Genomic DNA, 20,403 nt, shown 5'->3' on the forward strand with positions numbered 1-20,403 from the left:
AAACACAAAGGCAGCATAAAAGTATCATATAACTCTAGTGCCTGCCTATTCAACTGGCGGCACACGGGTCAAATCTGGCCCGTTTGAGAGTTTCAGTGGCCTGAGTGAGGTTGTCAGTTGTCTTGTTGGCTGTTTGCACTGAACACGTTTTGTGTCTGTTCAAGCTGTTTTTCAAATGTATTCCTATGCAAACTTGCACTAGACGATTTTAGACTTGTTTAGAGGTTGTGCTACACATGATCATTATCCGTCATTTTGACGGAAGGGGAAGATTAAAGAACTAAATTCATGGATAACCGACAAGCACAAATTCGGAGAAACAGAAAAGTTCTATTCATTAATTTTGTCAAGAAATTTGAAAAGTCAAAAGTTTAAATTACTGCATTTATAATAAACATCACTCTTATTGTTCAATAAAATGTTTAGTATATTCTGATTTACTCTGTCTGTAATGGACCGATTTTGAAAGCACGTTTTAGTGTTCAGAGTTTCCTGCAAGGTGGAAATATTTCTATATTCTATAAATAAATAAATATTTTTTATTTATATAGTGAACAAATATTATAGGCCTACTATAACAAAGTATCTGTAGATAGAAACTTTTCGATAACAAAATATCCTGGCGTGCCCCAAAGATTTTTTCCATGTGGCCCATTTGTTGATGAAGTAGAATAGCTCTGCTATAGTAGTGGTTTAATCCATGTCTTCTGAAGCCATCTAACTGATTTGGTGTGAGAACAGACCAAAAAATAACTTATTTTTCACTGTACATCTTGCCATTGCAGTCTATGCATGATCATGATTTCAAACTCGATAACACTTCCAAGTGATTGACCTATGTGCAGAGTGCTAGATGGCGCTAGGAACTGTAATCGAGCTTGAAATCACGATTGCCATGGAGACAGATTTATTGAGAAATACAAGTTATATTTTGGTCTGTTCTCACCCAAAACTAATTGGATCACTTCAGAAGACATTGATTAAACCACTTTAGTCTTATGGATAACTTTTATGCTGCCTTTATGTGCTTTTTGGAGCTTTAAAGTTTTGATCACCATTTACTTGCATTATGTAGGCCTACATACTCTTCTAAAATCTCTTTGTGTGCAGAAACTGGAGACTGAAAAGGTCATAGACCTGCTTTAGCACTACTATGCGCATGCCATGCCACTTAACTCTGGGCTCATCCAGAGGGTCTATCCTTGAAATTACTATCAGATACTGCAAATGTTCTGGATAAAAAGCATCTGTTAAAATGTTGAAACAAGTGACTAAAAGGTTCCATTTATTTAAATCAGTGGTTCTCTAAATCCAAGTGGTCACAGGAGACTCATTTGGAACATATGTTACTATCAGGTGTAAACATTGATCTCACCTAACCAATGTGATCAGATCACCCAAGATGGATATTCATTTGGAAAAAACAATTGGAAAGCATTTTGTCCTCCCTAAGGTTAGGAGATAAAGCTTCGAGAAAGAGGGTCCCTGAAGAGAAATGAGGAGAAGGAATCCGTGTTTCTTTTAACTGTTGGTGCGCGTGCGTGTGTCTGTGTGTCTGTGTGTGTTTGTGCACACCCCCATCCCCAGGTATTCCATAGGTTGTGGGGACATTTTGTTTGACTTTGTGGGGACAATAAGTCGGTACCCATGAGGACTGTGTCAGCTGTTAAAGGCGTTATTACATTTACCCATAATGTGATTGATTATAACTACCTATAGTGATTGTTTTCTTGACTGTCATTTTATTAATAGTATGGTAAAGAGCACAACATGAGTAGATTCTCTTATTGTAAATTGTCCCTAAAATGCATTTGGATCCTACAAGAGATTCTTGATTTTAACAAATGCATTTGGATCCTACAAGAGATTCTTGATTTTAACTGTGAATCCAAATAAAGCATTTAAATGTGTACGAGGGAGAGATTGTGTCATCACCCAGAATTAACATAGATGTTCCATTAGACCCATTTTCACAAGCGGTATCAAAGAGTGGCTGATTCATTCTGACTCCTTTCTCTGAAAAAAAAAAAAGTATTTTCAGTCTTTTTACTCCATCTCATCCTCTTTTCTGTGTAGGGGTGTGTTTGATGCCTCTCTGAAGATGGCTGGATTCTATGGCCTTTATACTTGGCTTACACACACAATATTTGGCATAAACATTGTCTTCATTCCCTCAGGTAAGTCTGTAATGCTGTCACAGACACATAAGACTGCTCTTTCTTTCTTGTTCTTTCCTTTTTGATGTATATTATTTCATTTAGCATTTTTTGTTTAGTTTTTGCCTTCCTATCTTTCTCTGCAGCGATGGCTGCAATCCTGGGTGCCGTGCCGTTTTTGGGGACATACTGGGCAGCACTGCCTGCAGTGTTGGATTTGTGGTTGGCTCAGGGACAGGGGGTCAAAGCACTGCTACTTCTCTTCTGCCATCTGCTGCCAACGTATTTTGTTGACACTGCCATATACTCTGATATATCAGGGTTTGTGTTTTTATATTTGTAAACATCCACTCTTTAATTTTTTACATGTGTGGCTTCTGTGTCGAACATAGTGTGCAAACCAGATGTGATGTGACGTGATAAAGCAACAAATTATAAAATCTTAACCAGGCTTGACAGGGCATGTCAATTTCTTAGATCCTAATTCTGCTGTGTTATGCTGTGTAACCCTGCCCACAGTGAAATCCTGCTCAACATATACTTTTAGAGCGCAACATTGCCAGCCCACTTTTTCAAAATGGTTCAATCCCATGAACCATTTTGAATGGCCTAATCAAATTAAAATCATGGAAATTCATAAAACTATTGATTTTAAGTTGAAAGATAAATATTAAAACAAAACAATGGGTTCATTTTTAAAATATTCAAATATATTCAGTCTCAGCGAGTCATAAGAATGCATGGTCGATGCTGGGCTCTTTTGCCATAATTCTGTGATTGGTGGATTATCCCCATTAGGTTTCACTGGAAGTGTAGTTCTTTAACCGTAATTCCTATATAATAAACAAGATTTTTAAAAATGAAGCTGAAATAATGCAGATTGTTGGCTTCAACAGAAGCATATTCAATTGACTGTCAACATTGGAGCTCATGGTAGGTCCGTCTTTTAAAGGTTTATGGGCCCTAATTTAAGAGCACTAGTGTTAAAGCGCCGTGCTGTGTTATAATGGCTCAATGGGCATGGTCATTAAGTTTTGGTATTTTTGTGTAAGCATGTGCTGTGTCTATGCGCAAGTGGGTTTGCTGAAATCGTGTGCGCAAAGATCTACTCGAGTCAAGTGCTATTAAAAATCAGAGGTTCTTCCCCAGTTATTGCAGCGTCTGCGTCCTATTACTCTATATAGTCCATTTACTCAAGGACCAGTGAGTAATATATAAACATAATATATATATAATATATAAGATATAAACAAAGACAGCACATTCATAAGAAGTTGATAGTGTAAATGGACTGTATGCAATTAATTAGAAGAAGAACAATATGGACTTAAATTATTTTATGCATTAACTGCGTCTTTAATGGCCCCATCATTGGGCCCATGTTACGCGCTCCTTGTATACACATGGAAAATGTGGTTCAGGATATGGATGAAGGCTTTATCAATTTGCCTATGGAGATAATTAATGGGATTTTTTACTTCAGGGACCAGACTGTTGCAGTCTATTGTATATTACATATGAAATATGTTCTGACTTGCTGTACTTGTGTCATGTTGCACAGGAGATTTGCATTTAGTGTGGACAGGCAAGTTGAAACTTGTCGCATCGCACCTGGTTAGGACAGAATGTAAGACTGTTTGACTGTGACTCTGCACATTTGATAATGTGGAAATACTAATACTAAATACAATATTAAAGGGATATTTTGAGTTATTTACAACTTAGGTGGATATTTCACCCAAAAAAGAAAATTCTGTCATCTTTTATTCACCCTTATGTTGTTCCAAACCATATGACTTTCTTTCCTCCGTGGAACACAAAAGTAGATGTTTGGAAAAACATTAGCCTCAGTCACCATTCACCTTCATTGGATCATTTCTCCATACAATAAAAGTGGATGGTGACTATGGCTGTCATGCTGCCAAACATCTGATTTTGTGTTCCATGGAGGAAAGAAAGTCATACAGGTTTGAAAACATTAGTAAATACTTGCAGAATTGTATTGTTTGTGTAAAATATACTTTTAATGTCTATAGACAGCATTTGTGGCATGCTGTTGATTCCTACAGAAATAATATTGTTGCGTTTGTATGTGCAGAGGTGGACACCCGTATTTGACAGGCCTAGCAGTAGCAGGTGGAGCATACTATTTGGGTTTAGAGGGTGCCATCATTGGGCCCATTCTGCTGTGTATACTAGTGGTTGCATCCAACATCTACAGTGTCATGCTAATGAGCCCTAGCAGCAGCCAGACAACTCCAGTGCAAAGCAGCGTCCCTGTACATCAGGGCAGGTAACATTATATTCATTTCTCTATAAAATATGCACTACTTTTTCATTGTAATCACACCACTTAACATTTGTACCTTTTTACCTACAGTATTGTACGTTTATCTCTTAATGTTCTCTCAGGTCTTTCACAGAAACCCCTTTGCAGCTGAAGAGGCCCAATGAATGAAAGAGAAATCTAGCCTTATACATAGGGAGTCTTGAAGGCTACATTTTGTATCTTACGGTTGGGTTTCCATGGTAAATGAATAACTGCGCTTTCTAAGTGGCTCTTAAATCACATAGCATTATGATGCCCCTCAGCATGGACCTCTGTGCTAAACAAAGTTCACTAAGCACTTAGCACTGTGATGCTACATTAGCTAATGCTTGGAAACCAGACTCTGAAAGCTACAGTGCTTGCACACTCAAGTGTAAAGTTTAGTTAGCACACCTGTGCTTTGTCTAGCACTGTACTGGTGAATTATGTTGGTGCTGCTTTCAGTTAGAACACTAACAATATTTTTATGTTGACATTGTGCTTTACTGTGAAGGTTCTACTAGCTTATCAATGCAGCATATCACGTTTTCAGTCTATAGTTCACAGATTAGTGGTGTTTATCAGGTTGTGCAGATAATTTGTCCCATATTGGGGTTGTTTGGCACTGTTGTTTATGTAAATGAAAGACAGAAGTGTGAAAGGTAATGTCAGATTTGACTGTTCAAGCATTTGCATTTCTTTGCATGTACGCAAGACCGTCGATTTAGTTGCTATATTTGTTATATCTAAAGTATAACGAGTATACAGTGGTCTGGAGATAGACTGCCTTCCACAAATTTTATTTTTAACCTTTCTCATACACAACTCATACACAAAGTCTGTAATTTTCAAATGGACCTTAAGACCTTGGTGGATTGAGCAACACTGGGCTTTACAAATATCCTTTTCGTATTTGCTTACTCTGTAATACAGTTCTTGCAATTTTCTCATGCTGAACTAGAACAATTGTGCACATGTGACTAACCTAAACCAGTATTTTTACAGCTCTATTTTTGTTACTGTACTACTTGTGTTATGTGTGGATATGTATGCTCACTCTTCAGCCTTACACTCTCATCTTACCTCGTCTTAATGAACAAGATGAACAAGCGTCTAATGGATTTTACTCTCCTCTGATTCTACAGGAGGCACAATGCAAGAAATACTAACTTTTTGTTTTCACTGTTATATTTGTCCTTGTATGCAACAGTGGAGCCCAAAGTTTTTTCAGATTACTCAAGCACACTGTAAAGGTCCTGACTCATAGTTTTTCATACAATGAAGGTGGATGTGGACTGAGGTTATTCTACCCACTCTTCCTATGGGTTTGGAATTACAAAATATTTATTTTTGTTTGAATTTTCCCTTTAACATCACAATGTTTTTTTTTTTTTATGTTTTTTGTTGTTGTTGTTCATAAATATGCATCACTGTTAAATTGTTTTATTTTAAATTTTGTAAATTTGTGTAAAATTTAATACAATCTGACTGAATTACGATGAAACAAATGGCTCATTTGATATTATTTTCTCCCAAAATACTAAACATCAACAAAAACTACCACAGTACTTTCCTTAATGCCTGCTTGTCACTATACACTTCAAAATATTCCTGATCCATCAAATTATTGCATGCCATGTCTAAAGTTTCATTTTGAGTTAATTTGATCTAATATTTAATATTTTTTATAAATATTACAAATATATGTTTCCCTGAAATTATAATTAATTTAGTATTTTTAGATGTATCATTTTCAGTTTTGTTCAAGGTGATTTAATCAAATGTTTTTTTTTTAATAAGTGGAAGGATAATATTTGGGGTATAAAAAAAGCACCCATGTTGCAGGGGCTTAGTTTTTCTTTAGTGGGGCAAATGAATTTGTTATGAAAAATGTTCAAAGTGTGCTCACATTGACTGATCCACTTACAATGGAGATTAATTTGCTTATAGAATACTTGAGATATTAACAGAAAATGTTTAACCCTTTTTTGAAGTGGTTATTTTGAATAAGTATTATCTTAATGTGTTACTCAAAATCAAGTATCTGCATAAGTTGATCCATTTTGCCTTATAACTATTGTCTGTACGCCAAGTGTGGGGTAAAAGGCTCCCTTGCCACCTTTTATAAAAAAATAATAATAATTTGAATCAAAACAACCTTCCATTATTATTTATTTTCAAACAAATTATGTTGGTCCATCAAAATTCAATTAAAATAAATGTATTTTTTTTTTTTTCAATCTTGACACTTTGTGATTGGAAAATAAAGTCTTTAGCCTCATTGTTCATTATTAAAGAGCTTAATTTTCAGCTTCCTCTCTGATTTTAAACTACTAAGAGGATATATATTAATGTTCATATTTAAGGCATTGAAAGCATACATACATAACTCAATTAAGTACTTTAACTTTGCATTGAACTTGACTGACTGTTGTAAAATATATAATATAATAATACTGTACATTTAAAACATTAAATACAAATATTTTACTATTTAATAAAGCCCAGTACTTAAGTGTCTGTTTGCTGGAAAATAACTCTTGCATTGTGTAACTCAAAGTCTTAATAAAATAATGTTATTGTTATATGTACAAAGTATTATAGATTAATAATAGGGAATTATTTTGTTGTATGCAATGTGACCCGATGCCCTCAGATAAGGTCACGTGTTCCCTGCCATTCCTCATATGTTACAGGCCCTTCACACTGGATCTCAGTTGGTATTGAAATCGATTGATGTCGCCCTTTCTAAATTACACTGAACTGGGCTATTGACTCTCTCTCTCTCTCTCTCTCACTTTCCATGGTGCAGTATGAATGAATGTGAAAGGGCTGATTGCCTCTGCCTCATTTCTGTGTGGGAGTGCCCTCTCATCTGTTAAATGAGCAAGATGAAGACAGCAATGGGTGCACTTTAAAACATTTTCTGTAATTTTAACGATAAAAGTCTAAAAATGCTACAGTAAAATGGGCAGTTATCTTTTTTATAATATAAAGACAAAGAAATGTAATTTTACTGTAAAATTACCTTTTATAGATGTATAAAGTATGATTTTACCGTATAATTAATGGTAAACATGTATATTATGTTTAACAAGAGAGTACATGTACTTTTTACAGTAAAGCATTTGTAATATTGGGGTAAAACAAAATAATTGGGCATTCCCTGGATGACCCATCATATTTCATTCTATTTTATGGGAATAGTTGTGTTTCTTCTTATTTTTAATATCAGTTACGTACAATGGGGTGTTCTGTTTTACATTTAATTTAGTTTAGTTAATGTTTACAGCATTAATTTAATTATTTTTAATTACATGTGTTACCCTGATGGTGTTTGTGTGAGTGACACTGAGCACTGTCACTACATGTTTATTGGTCATTACTCCTGGAAGAGCCACAATTGGTGAACTTCATGTCATCATGTGCTTTTCAGTAATTACTACGGTGATTTCAAATTGAAATGTACAATATCAGGTTCCGAAGTATTACATTTATATCATGTAATACTATATACGGTAATGCCGCATAAAATATACAGGCATTAAAATCCCGTAAAGCTGAAGCGTGATTACCATATTTGTTACAGTGAATTTCTGGCAACAACAGCTGCCAGTTTTTTGCCGTAAATTTAACAGGATTTATTTATTTTTTTTTTTTAGAGTGTGGTTTTAGTTCTGTTCCTGTATAAATTGTTCAAATGGGTTTTTATCATTTCATTTTTATGTCAAATGAATTTTCTTTTAATTAAATAACGTCCATCTAAAACAAGCTCAATGGTGTTCTAAATATCTAACCTGAAATCCTCATAACTTACTGCCGTCAATGCTCACATTTTCAAAGGTTGTTTTTCACAAACAGCAAATATATTAATATTATCCTAATAAATTGGACAATTACACAATCATCACAACAACAAAAACTCAAATAAGCCTGAATTCATGCTTGCATGTTAACTAATATCAAAAAAGTAATAACATTATGGAATAATTTAGGTAAATTAAATCTAGAGAGAAAAGAGGCATAGAAATAAACATCTTATTGATTGGAATATAAATAAAGACTGATTGATGCTTTTAGGGAACGTGTCTATTTAGGCTACAGGACATGACATAAGAAACAAAATAATATTCTGTGTTCAATCCAAGTTATGCTCAATTGACAGCATTTGTTGCATAATATTGATTAACCATAAAATGTATTTAGTTTTTTAGAAAAAGCAAAAATTGAGGTTACAGTGAGGCACTTACAATGAACGTGAATGAGGCCAATTTTTGGAGGGTTATGGGCAGAAATTTGAAGATTTTAATTTTATAAAAGCACTTACAATCATTTTTCTGTTAAAACGCATATAATATTTGAGCTGTAAAGTGGTTTAAATCATAATTTTTATAGCCATTATACATACTTTTGAAACAGTGAGTATTATAACGTTTACTGATTGGCCCCATTCACTTCAATAGTAAGTGCCTCACTGGAGCCCAGATTTGCACTTTTTTTTTTAAAGAAAAGGAATTCATTGAAATACATTTATTGTGGTAATCAATATTATGCCACTAATGCTGTCATTTGAGCTTAACTTGTATTGAACCTGGAATATTCCTTTAAGACAGACTGTGCAGTCATTGTGATGACTTTATTCCAAACGTGTTGCTACTCACTAGTCACTAGGGTGTCTTTTCCAACCAATCAGTCTGTATTCTGCCTCATACACCACAAGTGCAGTCTTTTTTTGAATAATCAGTATTTGAAAAGATGATATTATTCTCAGAAATGAAGGAATGTATAAAAAGCATGACTCCCAGTTATTTTTGTAATTTCTTGAAAATATACTCTGAAGTGTAACAACCCTCAAAAGTTTGTGGTTTAAATGTGATCTTCCAACTAAAGATGAAATACTTTTCTTTTAATGAGTTATGCTGATGATATTTCTCCAGGCAAACACTGACTAATTAGATTTCATTTGAGCAATTGAAAGTGGGTTTTTTTCAGCGCTGTTGCCTGTTGAGAATATTAATGCGAGATCATAGTTTTGAACTAACACTGAGTAAAATGAAGCAGCAGTTATGCAATACATTTTTCCATTAAATGGGGAATTAAATATGTATTATGGGCCAAGCTCCAAAGGCCCCTGTAGTGTTTGTGAGCGTTCCATCTTGGCACTGGCAGCCAGTTAAACCGTATAGTAAAAGACTATGAAATTTAACAGTTATTGGGCAGGGTCTGAAAAGTCTCTCAAACTCTCTAGCGCCACCACTATTTCAAATTTTTTTACATTTTCCCTCTTAAAATTTCTGCTGATAACATCTGAACTGACTGATCTAAAACAATTCTTTTTTCTTCTGATTTGATGAGGCAAACCACATTTAACACATTCTGAACAAAACACACCAACAAAGTTGATGCTAAGACACCAAACAATAAGTGAAGCTGTCATTTCAACACTTTTACTGTACATGTCATAGGCACCATAGCCTGAGACGTTTTTTGACAGCACTACCAAGTCACAACCCAAAGAAAGTCATAATGGATAGTAAACACTTCACTGGTCAATGTTAGTTACACTTATAAACTCTTGAAACTTTGAACCTAAACCCAAATGCTATATAAATGTTTATTTTTTTAAAGAGTTATGAAGCAATTCAAAGTTGAATACATTCATGGAACATTATTTCCTTGTCATGTGCTATTTTGATACTGATCAAAGTGACAGTACACCCAAAAATCAAAATTCTCTCATCATTTTACTCAACCTCATGCCTCCCAAAAAGTAGATAAAGTCAGAATCCAGTTGGTTTTGTAACTCCTATTTCACTGTATATCTTGACAGCAATCTCAAGGCTCGATCATGAGTTCAAGCTCAATTACACTTCCTATAGCGCCATCATGCACTAGGAAGTGTAATTGAGTTTGAAATCATGATCTTACCTATCAAGACTGCAATGGCAAGATGTAAAGTGAAAAAGGATTTATTTTTTGGTCTGTTATCTCACAAAACCAACTGGATTGCTTCAGAAGACCTTGATTAAACCACTGATGTCTGATGGATTGTTTATGCTGACCTTACCTCCTTTTTGGATGTTCAAAGGTCTGATCACCATTCACATGCATTGTATGGACCTACAAAGCTGAGATATTCTTCTAAAATATCTTAATTTGTGTTCTGCAGAAGAAAGTTATACACATTTTATATAGCATGATGGTGAGTAAATAATGAAAGAGTTTTCCTTTTTGGAAGAACTATCCCTTTAAGGACCTTGCTTGAGTGGTAAATCTTTGTTTGCAGCAATGGAGCCCAAACCCACTAAGATTCTCACACTATTCTCAACAAACCAATAATTTGATAAAAATTGATAATTTCTCCATGAAATTGAGAGTATATGAAGAAGACACCAAAAACTAAGAGAGAAGTTAAACTGTAAACTTTCTGTGGTTTATTTCTCCAGCCTGTGGATAATTTCAACACAGGACTCTCTAACCCATCAATCAGCAGGCCAGACCCGCAACAGGTTAAAAAAAGAACGAAAGACTTCCCTTTGACAGATATAAACACACTCATTCATACTTGCACGTCTACAGATGATCCCGAGGCCCTGTCCAAATACTTGACTTTATCTTCATCTCCTCACTCTCCGCAGCTGAACATATTTAAAGAATTTTTATTTATATTAATGTGTTTAGTTCATTTAGAATCAGTACTTAGAATCTTTTTCAGAATCTTACAATTGTTATATAAAATCTTTTAGAATCTGAGAATTTAGAATCATTATTTAGAATGTTTTTCAGAATCTTAAACTTTTTATTTAAAATCTTAATTTTACATATTTTTAGAATCAGATAATTAGAATCTTTATATGGCTAGATATGTGAAAATAAGATGGAACTCAGTCTCTCTCTGCAGATTTCATCTATCCAGTAATCCAACAGAAAAACTAAAGAAATAACAGCATTGAATTAGAAGCAGGATACGAGGAGAGAAAGATTTGTTGAAGCATTTGGATAGGGTCAAGAGTTATTGAGGGCAAAAATATCAGGATTGATTCCTGATTCCACTTGACAAAATTCAGATCAGATAAGTTATCTTTCATCATCCATCCTCCTTCGATATCAGCTAAGCAGCATCCTTCAGTCTTAATTTCCTATTTCTCTTTTGATATGACATCGGAGAGACTGGATTCACAAAATTGAAATGACAGACCATTTGAAACAAAAATCAGAAGAATGAATCTGAAATGCAAGACATAACACAGAGTAAATCTCTTCAGGCTTTCAGACTGTTTTTACACATCCGTTACAATGTGGTGAGCAGCTCCCAGTGCGTCCTGATCCCTGACACTGGGCACCCGACTATCATCTTCAGATGCTAAAAGTATCAACTGATTAATTCAAAAAGTAATTCTTGTACATAAAAACACATCAGTAACAATTTAAAGTGAACGTAAACAAGTAAGATATTAGACAAATTTTAATTCAGTCATTATCTCTCGCACGTGTACACAGTGACCAGGGTTGGGAGGGTTAATTTTGAAATGTATTCCACTACAGATTACAGAATACATACAGTAAAATGTCATTTGTAATGTATTCCGTTAGATTACTCAAGGTCAGTAACATATTCTAAATACTTTGGATTACTTCTTCAGCACTGGTAGATTTTTTTCACTTGTTTTGTCTATAAAAACTTTGCCAGTACAGTAAGACAAAATACATATGTTAAAAATACATTCTCTGAAAAACCTAAATATCTTATGCAGTGTTGTTTCTAAAACAAGATAAATCTAATTGATCTTGTTTGAAGGATTTTAGATATTTTTACAGGAAAACAATACAAATATTATCATCAAGAATACGATTTTTACCCTAATATCAAAGCTCTTACTAGTAAAAAAGTAATTATGATCTAATGTGAATTTTCTTGATAAACAAATATGATCGTGTCTGGTAACATATGCATGTAAAATGGCTATAAATAGCATTTTAGCTTAGCATAAAGCTGACAATTTACACAAGCTTTATTTCTATTCCTTCTGCTCCAAACTTACTTCAAACATTCTTCTCTGTCTGCTAGTATGAATGTAACATATCATAAGAATTTGTTTCACTGCTGTTCAAATGCACTTTGGATCACATCATTTACAAGTATAAATGTTCTCCATCTGAAAGGACTAAATATTAAACAAATTACAATAAAATGCAAAGTAATCTGTTCAGTAATCAAAATACTTTTTGAATGTAACTGTATTCTAATTACCAATGATTTAAATTGTAACTGTAGTGGAATACAGTTACTTATGTTCTGTATTTTAAATACGTATTCCTGTTACATGTATTTCGTTACTCCCCAACCCTGACAGTGACCCTTGCACTTTTGGATGACAGAAGACAATCCATCTCTTTCTGATCAACCCATTTGGTTGTGGGTAATGCAACTCATTTCAACTAAAGGGCTGAAACCCATAGGAAGGCAACAGTTCAGGGTGAGTTCAGGAACTTGTCCTGAAATTGGTGTTAAAGGGATAGTTCAACCAAAAATAAAAATTCTGTCATTATTTACTCACACTCATGTTGCTCCAAACCTTTCTTTCTTGCATCGTTTTTCGATAAAATGAAAGTGAATGGTGACTGAGGCTAACTTGTGAATCATCCACGAAGCAAAAATGTCTGGAACAACACAAAGGTGAGTATATGATAACAGAATTTTCATTTTTGGCGAACTATCCATTAAACTTTAAATTACCACCATACCTTAAAGAAACAGAAAACACAACAAAAGTCCTTAAAAAATTAAATTGAAAAGTACTGTTATGTGGCACTCCAAAATGCAAAGAAAAGTATCGTGCACCACTGGTGTAAAAAATGTTACCTAAACACAGACGATATGAAACATGTCCTATGATGTCCTTGATGATCCATCATCCTGTTCATTGATTATAGAGCTATACAGTGATTGACTGAAGGTAGTCCACTCACTTGACACTATAAGATTGATAGACAGGTCAGGGCAATGCCAACATTTGTCAATGGCCAGTAGGGGGAGCCCCTGCTTCTAAGCTTGGGCAAATTGATCCACGGATCCATCCTGATATGCGACAACGGCATTCACACACAAGCACTCAAACACATATGTTAGCCTCTCCTTCATGTGCTAAAAACCCTCATTTCTAAAAGGCTTTAAAAATAATTAAATTAAACTAATAAGAGGGTGAAAACAATCTGGCTCACATACTCTCAACACAGACACACAAACAAACACACTAATACTCTAAAAAGGGAGGCGTTCTCGTAAACATAACCAAATTGCCCCCTGCTCCTTAAACGAGGAAGATGAGGGTATCAAACTCGTTTCTCTCCCCACAAAAAAAAGAAAAGAAAAAAAAAGTGTTTTTTTCTCTCCATATTTCTTTCTGTTCCTCAGCAAGGTGGAGTGATGGGGAGATTCATATCCATATGCTACAGTTCTGTTCATTTAGATCATTTAAAAGCAGACCATAAGGGATTGAGAAAAAAGCAGTCTTCTCTCTCTCTTTCTCTCTCCACCAGCTAAGGTGTAAGCATCTGTCCATCTGTCCATCCGTGTGCTTGTGTGTGGGGATCTCAGAATATCTCGGGCAGTGTGACGTTGCGTAGAAGCCACTGCTGTGAGCGGCCCCCGGTGCAGTCCCTGACGCTGGGCACCTGACTGTCATCTTCAGATGCCTTATCCAAACACTGATTACTGTTCACATGTACCAGGCTCAGCTTCTACAAGAACAGAAAGACATGCAATGTGTATGAGATGTAACACGTAGAACCCATGAAAGGCTTTCACACATTTATTTTCTTTTACAGAAAAATGTTTTTTATTTGATTTTCAGGGCCTTTTTTTTACCTTTATGAGGGCTTTTTTCTAACCATATAAACCGAACTGTGGGCTCTATTCTCTTTATGCACAATGAAAGCACACAATGTCTTATCTAATTTTTGTGAGAGCGCTAATTCTAAGTATGATTTTCATACCAGCACAAAGTGGGTGTGGGTTGGAGTGTTTGAGCTATCTGTGGGTGTATGCACGCAAACTGTGAATGTATTGTATAGTGACACAAAGCCAAATTAGCTAATCTTATGAGAAATAGATCACTGTGCTAAGATGTTTCAGAGCGACATCTGTTTTCAGTGCAAAGTCTAAACTCTGAAAATATAGTAACTAACAATTATTATTTTTCCACCTGTAGTCGTAGAGTGATTTTAAAAGTCACTGCAAAAGGTGATGGTGGAAGAAGCTGGAGAGAGTAAAATGTTTGGATGTGGTATAATTGTTGTTTGTTTTGACCATTTCGTAATTTGGATTATATTTTAATTTAATTTGAAGTTGGTTTAATTGGGCACAAAAGAATGTAAGTTCATATTTCTATTCTTATAATTAATTGCATACAGACCATTTAAACTACAAACTTCTTATGAATGTGCCATCATAGTTTATATTGCTGGTGCTTGACAGGGAATGGACTATATAATAGGACGCAGATGGTGCAATAACCAGAGAAGAACCTCAGAATAAAATTGCACGTGCAATTTCACCAAACCAACTTGCAACTAGACTAGAAAATACTAAAATGTCATGGCCATGCCCCCTGACTTTGCACATAGGATGTAAAATATAGCTATTAAAATAATGCCCCATGTCTCATTTGTTTATGTTAAACATGTACATTTATTCATATAATTAATTAATTTATACAAATTCTGAAGTTTGATAATTTTGACCACTTACCCTAAGAATGAAATCAACTCACATTTATGCCATAAGAAGTATAACTAGGACTAGAATAGAATATTAAGAACTATAAGCAAATATTACCTCTTATTGAAAAAGTTTCTGACACTGGTATGTGACATTAAGTGTATACATGCGCAGGAATATGCTGATAATGACAAAAACCAGCTTAATCCACAAATCCAAAAACATACAAAATTTTTATTTATATGAGATATAAAATCATCTAATTATTCATTGCTTTTGACATAAAAATGAGAACAGTCATGTGGACAACACTTGCACACATTAGATAAGCTAGTAAAAAGGGAGGTAAAGATGTAAATGCAATGCAAAATCTGTGTGTCTATCGGTTTATGTTTACATTTTTTATGACCGTACCTTGATAAAAGTCGTGGCCATTGTTGTCAATTCACATTGACCTCACTACTGTATGTTGCTTGTTTGATTCAGCATATATTGTCAAGCTATCATCTCAGAAATATATACAATTATTTAGCATTTTTTTTAACCAGTTTTGTCTAAATGTTTTTTGGTTTTGCAATCAAATAATGAGTGAAGACAGACTTTAAAATTGCGGTTGATATTACACTCATTCATTACACTGGAAATGGAAGTTCAAGTTGAGCACATTGAGTGTGCTAGTGTTGTATACTGTACAACTTGCCAAATTTAGAAGGTCATCCAGGTATTTCATGCATACTGTGCATAGTATTCAAACTGTAAGTAGTCCATCTGAACATATACACTGTATGCTGTATGCTTAAGGGCAAAGACAAATTGTGGATGCACAGGGATTGCTTTACAGTGGAGCATGTGTGTGAGCATGTGTAATGGGTCTTAGGTGAGCTGAGTGCTCTACAATTTCAACCTAGTGGGAAGCATTAAGCCCCACTGATACAATTAGGATGGAGTTAGAACCTATAATACAGTGTAAGGTGTGAGTGTGCCATATAGATGATTTAGTGATGGTAATATATGGTAATGCATGCAGCAGAGGTGCTCTCGTTGGCAAGAGATTTCCAGATCTCGCTCTCTCCGAATCTCCCTTCCTTCCACTCTGTCTGTCTTGCACTCTCTCCCCATGAGCAAAACAGAATCTTGATCTGACAGTGGAAAGTCTTTTCTCAAGTTCTCCATTCTATGCAACATGGTGGAGGCTCAGAATCTGGGGCGAGGGGAAGGAGGAGGAGGAGGAAGTGGAAGAGGAGGCTTTGGCATAACAGGCAGCTCTTTAAGCCAACAGCAGTGGAATACAAAAATAAATCTCCAGCTTTGTGGTTCTTCCTCTCTCCTCCCCTCAGCTAGTTCATTCTCTCCATCTCTACAGGCATGAAGTGGTGTTTAAGCTCTATACCAATACTGAGTGGCAATGTTGTTTTAAGATTGACTGAACAATTATTTAATCGAACTAAACTACCATTCCTCCAATAGTGTTTATAAGGAAAGCCATGGGGTGTGTGTGTATATATATATATATATATATATATATATATATACACACACACACACACACACACACACACACACACACACACACACTTTTCATTTTTATTGTTTCCATGCATAATGTTTACTACTAACAAGTATTTACATTGATATGTAGAACAACCACTAAAACTGTACTGTCTCTTTAAGAAACGCAACAGTTCAGTGAGCTCTAACGGATGTGTTTTGGTTTAATACACATTAACAGTGGAGTCGAATGGCTTCTTTACCACATTTGTGCTTTGTGTGATTAGAATTAAAAGTTTCTGTTTTTGTTTTTCATCAACAACTGACTGTAAAGAACAAAAAGTGTATATTATAAGAGACAGTGACAAATGCGTGAATCTAGTCTTTGGACACAAATGACACAGAACAAGTCAATCCAAACTTTTACTCTCAACAGGCAGTGAAACATTTTTTTGTTGCTGAACTTCTCAATCAATGGCAAGTGAAATCTAAAAATGTACTGCCATTGGCTAATCACAATTAATTATAAAATCTATATTTTTACCCCGCCCTGTTAGTAAGCAGGGACAATGCTAGACCCCTTTTACTGGGGCATGTCAAAAATGCTTACCATAAAGCTTAACTTGTACTGAACTTTCATTTAAATTCTCATGAATAAATGCACAAATGACAAACATTATCTGTGGCTTATACTGCACACACACACACACACACACACACACACACACACACACACACACACATACTCACCAATGGGTCGTACTCCCAGAGCTGGTTGCCTTTCAAGTGATGGCACTTGAGCATCATAACAGGACCGTTGAGTTTGGACACATCCAAACAGAGGTCATCAGTTCGGATCTCTTTATTGGCTGTGTACGAGAAAACCTGAGTAGACAGTAAAGGTCACAATGCATCAATGTCATTTCTGTCATCGCCGTAAATATTGCCATCATTATTCTATCAAAGTGAGAGAGATGGGAGCTGACCTGGTTGCCGCCCATGCCGTGACAGTTGAAAATGCCAACTTTCTCATTCTCTTTCCTTGCCATGTTATCCAGACACTGGTTGGTCTCCACATTACGGATCTGCAATCGGACAGATCGCACAAACAGATTAGTCACACTAAAACAGCCCTCCTGCATGAATAAACTGTCACATCTCTGTCTGAGTGTCAAACATGGTTAATTACCCAAAGCTTATCGCACTGGTGGGGGGAGTATCGACAAATTGAGAGAAAACTGTGACAATCAAACACACGCACACATGCACTCGCGCACGTATGCACGCACACACACGCACTCACGCATGCATGCACACGCATGCAGACACACGCACGCAGCTACATCATGAAAGCCATCAGATGGAGATAAATATTGCTTTCATCCATGTGTTATACACACACATCAACATCAGTAGGGCTTAAACCATGACAAACACATTAACCAACTACAGTGGCAGTTATTCCTTTCTGATTTGAAGGGTTAGTTCAGTCAAACATTTACATTTTGTCATCATTTACTCACCCTTATTTTATTCCAAACACATTTGTCATTCTTTTTTTCCATGAAACACAAAAAAGGAGGGTTTGCAGATTGTCCTGAATGCTCTTTTCCAAATAATGAAAGTAGTCCATTTGGCTTGTACCCTATATTTCAATCCTTCTGTAGCCATATGTTAGCTTCGTGTAATGAACAGCCAGAATTTAAGTTATTATTCGCTGACAATCTTCTCTGTTGCAGCTCTCGTATCTCTTTTTGCTGGTAGTGGTGTCTAGTGACACCGGTTATGAGATCTAAAACAACATCTGTCTTCATGATTACTGACAGCAGACTTTGCAATATGCATTTTCATGCAGCATACTTTAAAAACACACACAACATTTTTTTTATGAGTGCCACTATGAACATGCTTCTCTCATGCACTCATAAACGCGTTACAGGCGTCAATAAATTCAATTAAAAAATAACTTACATTTTGGTCTGTTCCTCACACAAAGCAATCTATCGTATGGCATCAGAAGACTTGGAATATAGCATACAAGTCGTATGGACTAGTTTTATGGTACTTATTTAGTGCTTTTTGTCATTTTTGGAACCTAACAGCATCTGTTTCCCTTTGCTTAATTGTATGGAAAGCACAGTGTGAACATTCTGCTAAAATAATACTTTTGAGATCCACATGAGTTTGGAATGACTTGAGGGTGAGTAAATGACAAAAATGTCGAACCCTTTAACCCTCTGGGGTCGACGGAACAAGCGGAAACAACATAAAATACTATTGTCATTTTGGGGCATACAAAGTGTAAGACACCCTTTGACTATAAAGGGTCTTTTATTTGTGCACACTCACAATAACAACAAAACCTTGTGCTTTTGTAAAATAAAGAAAATAAAAAGGGTGAGCTTTCAGCTGTCTCAGTGTGCACGAGCATATTTCTGAAATATGTCACAAAAATGAACTGAAACTCTGCGAATACTTGTCACACAAACATGAAATATATGTCTAAAGAAAGCTTAAAATGTCTACTTTTAAATAAATTCACAATTCAAATCTAAAACAAATATTCTCCTACAATGTAATCTGTGTGAAACAAAACAATGTACGTTTTCTCCTGGCACAGGTAATTATCTCTAATGTGATCACACCCACAGGCAGAGGGCGCTATTGATACGGTAATGTGCTGAGGCAATCAATGCAAATGGTAAACGCCCCTGACTGTGTCTTAAAAAAATCGAGTTCGTTCACTTTTCTGCACATTTGGAAGATCGTACGATACACAAGTGAGAAAACTCCTGGATAGTGACGAAGAGTTACAATTTTCCTCAGAAGAAGAGCGGGAACGTTTGCATTTTGTAGAGTGACTTGATCCAGCCAAGGATACAATTTCGGACGAGTAAGTCATTTAGTTTTACTTACATTAGTTGACATGCTATTTTATACAAAAACATGTACATATTTTTATAGTGGGACTGTTTCCAGACTTGCCAGCCAGGATTCAGAGTATTGTAATATGTCCTAATAGGAAAGTTTTAGTTACATTTAAATAAGAAAGTTTTAGTTACATTTAAATGTTGTTTCGGATAAAGCAGATATTTAAATTGTATGCTGTATGATATAAATATGATATGTAATATGATATAAAAAATAATATGAATGTTTAGATTAGATTTTAACTAGTGTTTATGCTGCCTCATTATCATCAAAGCTTGTGCTTGCAAATATGTGTTCAGGTGTAAATGTGTAAAATGTGATTTAAATATGCCCATATTAGAAAATCAGCATATTATTATGATTTCTGAAGGATCATGTGACACTGAAGACTGAAATAATGATGCTGAAAATTCAGCTTTGATCACAAACTGCATTTTACAATATATTCTAATAGAAAACTGTTCTTTTAAATTGTAAAAATAGTTCACAATGTCACTGTTTTTACTGTATTTTGTGAGTAGAACAGACTTCTTTTAAAACTTTTAAATGATAGTGTAGGTCTAACATTTTTAAGTAAAGTCTTTATGGAAAGAAAATGTATAGTCAGACTTCTTTTAACTTAAAACTTGATTATGATCATTAAGTCTCCTCTCATTCATTCTCTTTGTCACATTCCTTATTGATAGGCCCAGGGGAGGGGTCTTTTGTCTCCTCAGGTGTGAATTACAATAAATATTCATGATAGTTCCCGCCTCCTCACATATGACCTTTCTAACACTAAAAGTGTCTTACAAAAGTTA

The 20,403-nt window shown here is 35.2% G+C and overlaps 2 protein-coding genes across 2 annotated transcripts in view; one reads left to right on the plus strand and one right to left on the minus strand.

The window, feature by feature from the left end:
- The window catches only part of LOC127656476 (transmembrane protein 245-like), a 41,304-nt gene extending 33,180 nt beyond the window's left edge, over positions 1–8,124 (plus strand). Inside the window, exons 14-17 of the mRNA XM_052144822.1 lie at positions 2,077–2,177; positions 2,303–2,477; positions 4,255–4,449; positions 4,569–8,124. Coding sequence (XP_052000782.1) covers positions 2,077–2,177; positions 2,303–2,477; positions 4,255–4,449; positions 4,569–4,614 — 517 coding nt within the window. The 3' untranslated portion in view covers positions 4,615–8,124. The remainder of the gene's footprint in view (positions 1–2,076; positions 2,178–2,302; positions 2,478–4,254; positions 4,450–4,568) is intronic.
- Positions 8,125–9,729: 1,605 nt separating this feature from the next.
- Positions 9,730–20,403, minus strand: part of LOC127656080 (polypeptide N-acetylgalactosaminyltransferase 1-like) — a 156,108-nt gene continuing 145,434 nt past the window's right edge. The window contains exons 11-13 of the mRNA XM_052144246.1: positions 17,659–17,757; positions 17,423–17,557; positions 9,730–14,205 (exon numbers count right to left, since the gene is read on the minus strand). Coding sequence (XP_052000206.1) covers positions 14,059–14,205; positions 17,423–17,557; positions 17,659–17,757 — 381 coding nt within the window. The 3' untranslated portion in view covers positions 9,730–14,058. The remainder of the gene's footprint in view (positions 14,206–17,422; positions 17,558–17,658; positions 17,758–20,403) is intronic.

The sequence above is a fragment of the Xyrauchen texanus genome, chromosome 15, assembly GCF_025860055.1.
Source record: "Xyrauchen texanus isolate HMW12.3.18 chromosome 15, RBS_HiC_50CHRs, whole genome shotgun sequence".
In the NCBI taxonomy this organism is placed as follows: Eukaryota; Metazoa; Chordata; class Actinopteri; order Cypriniformes; family Catostomidae; genus Xyrauchen; species Xyrauchen texanus.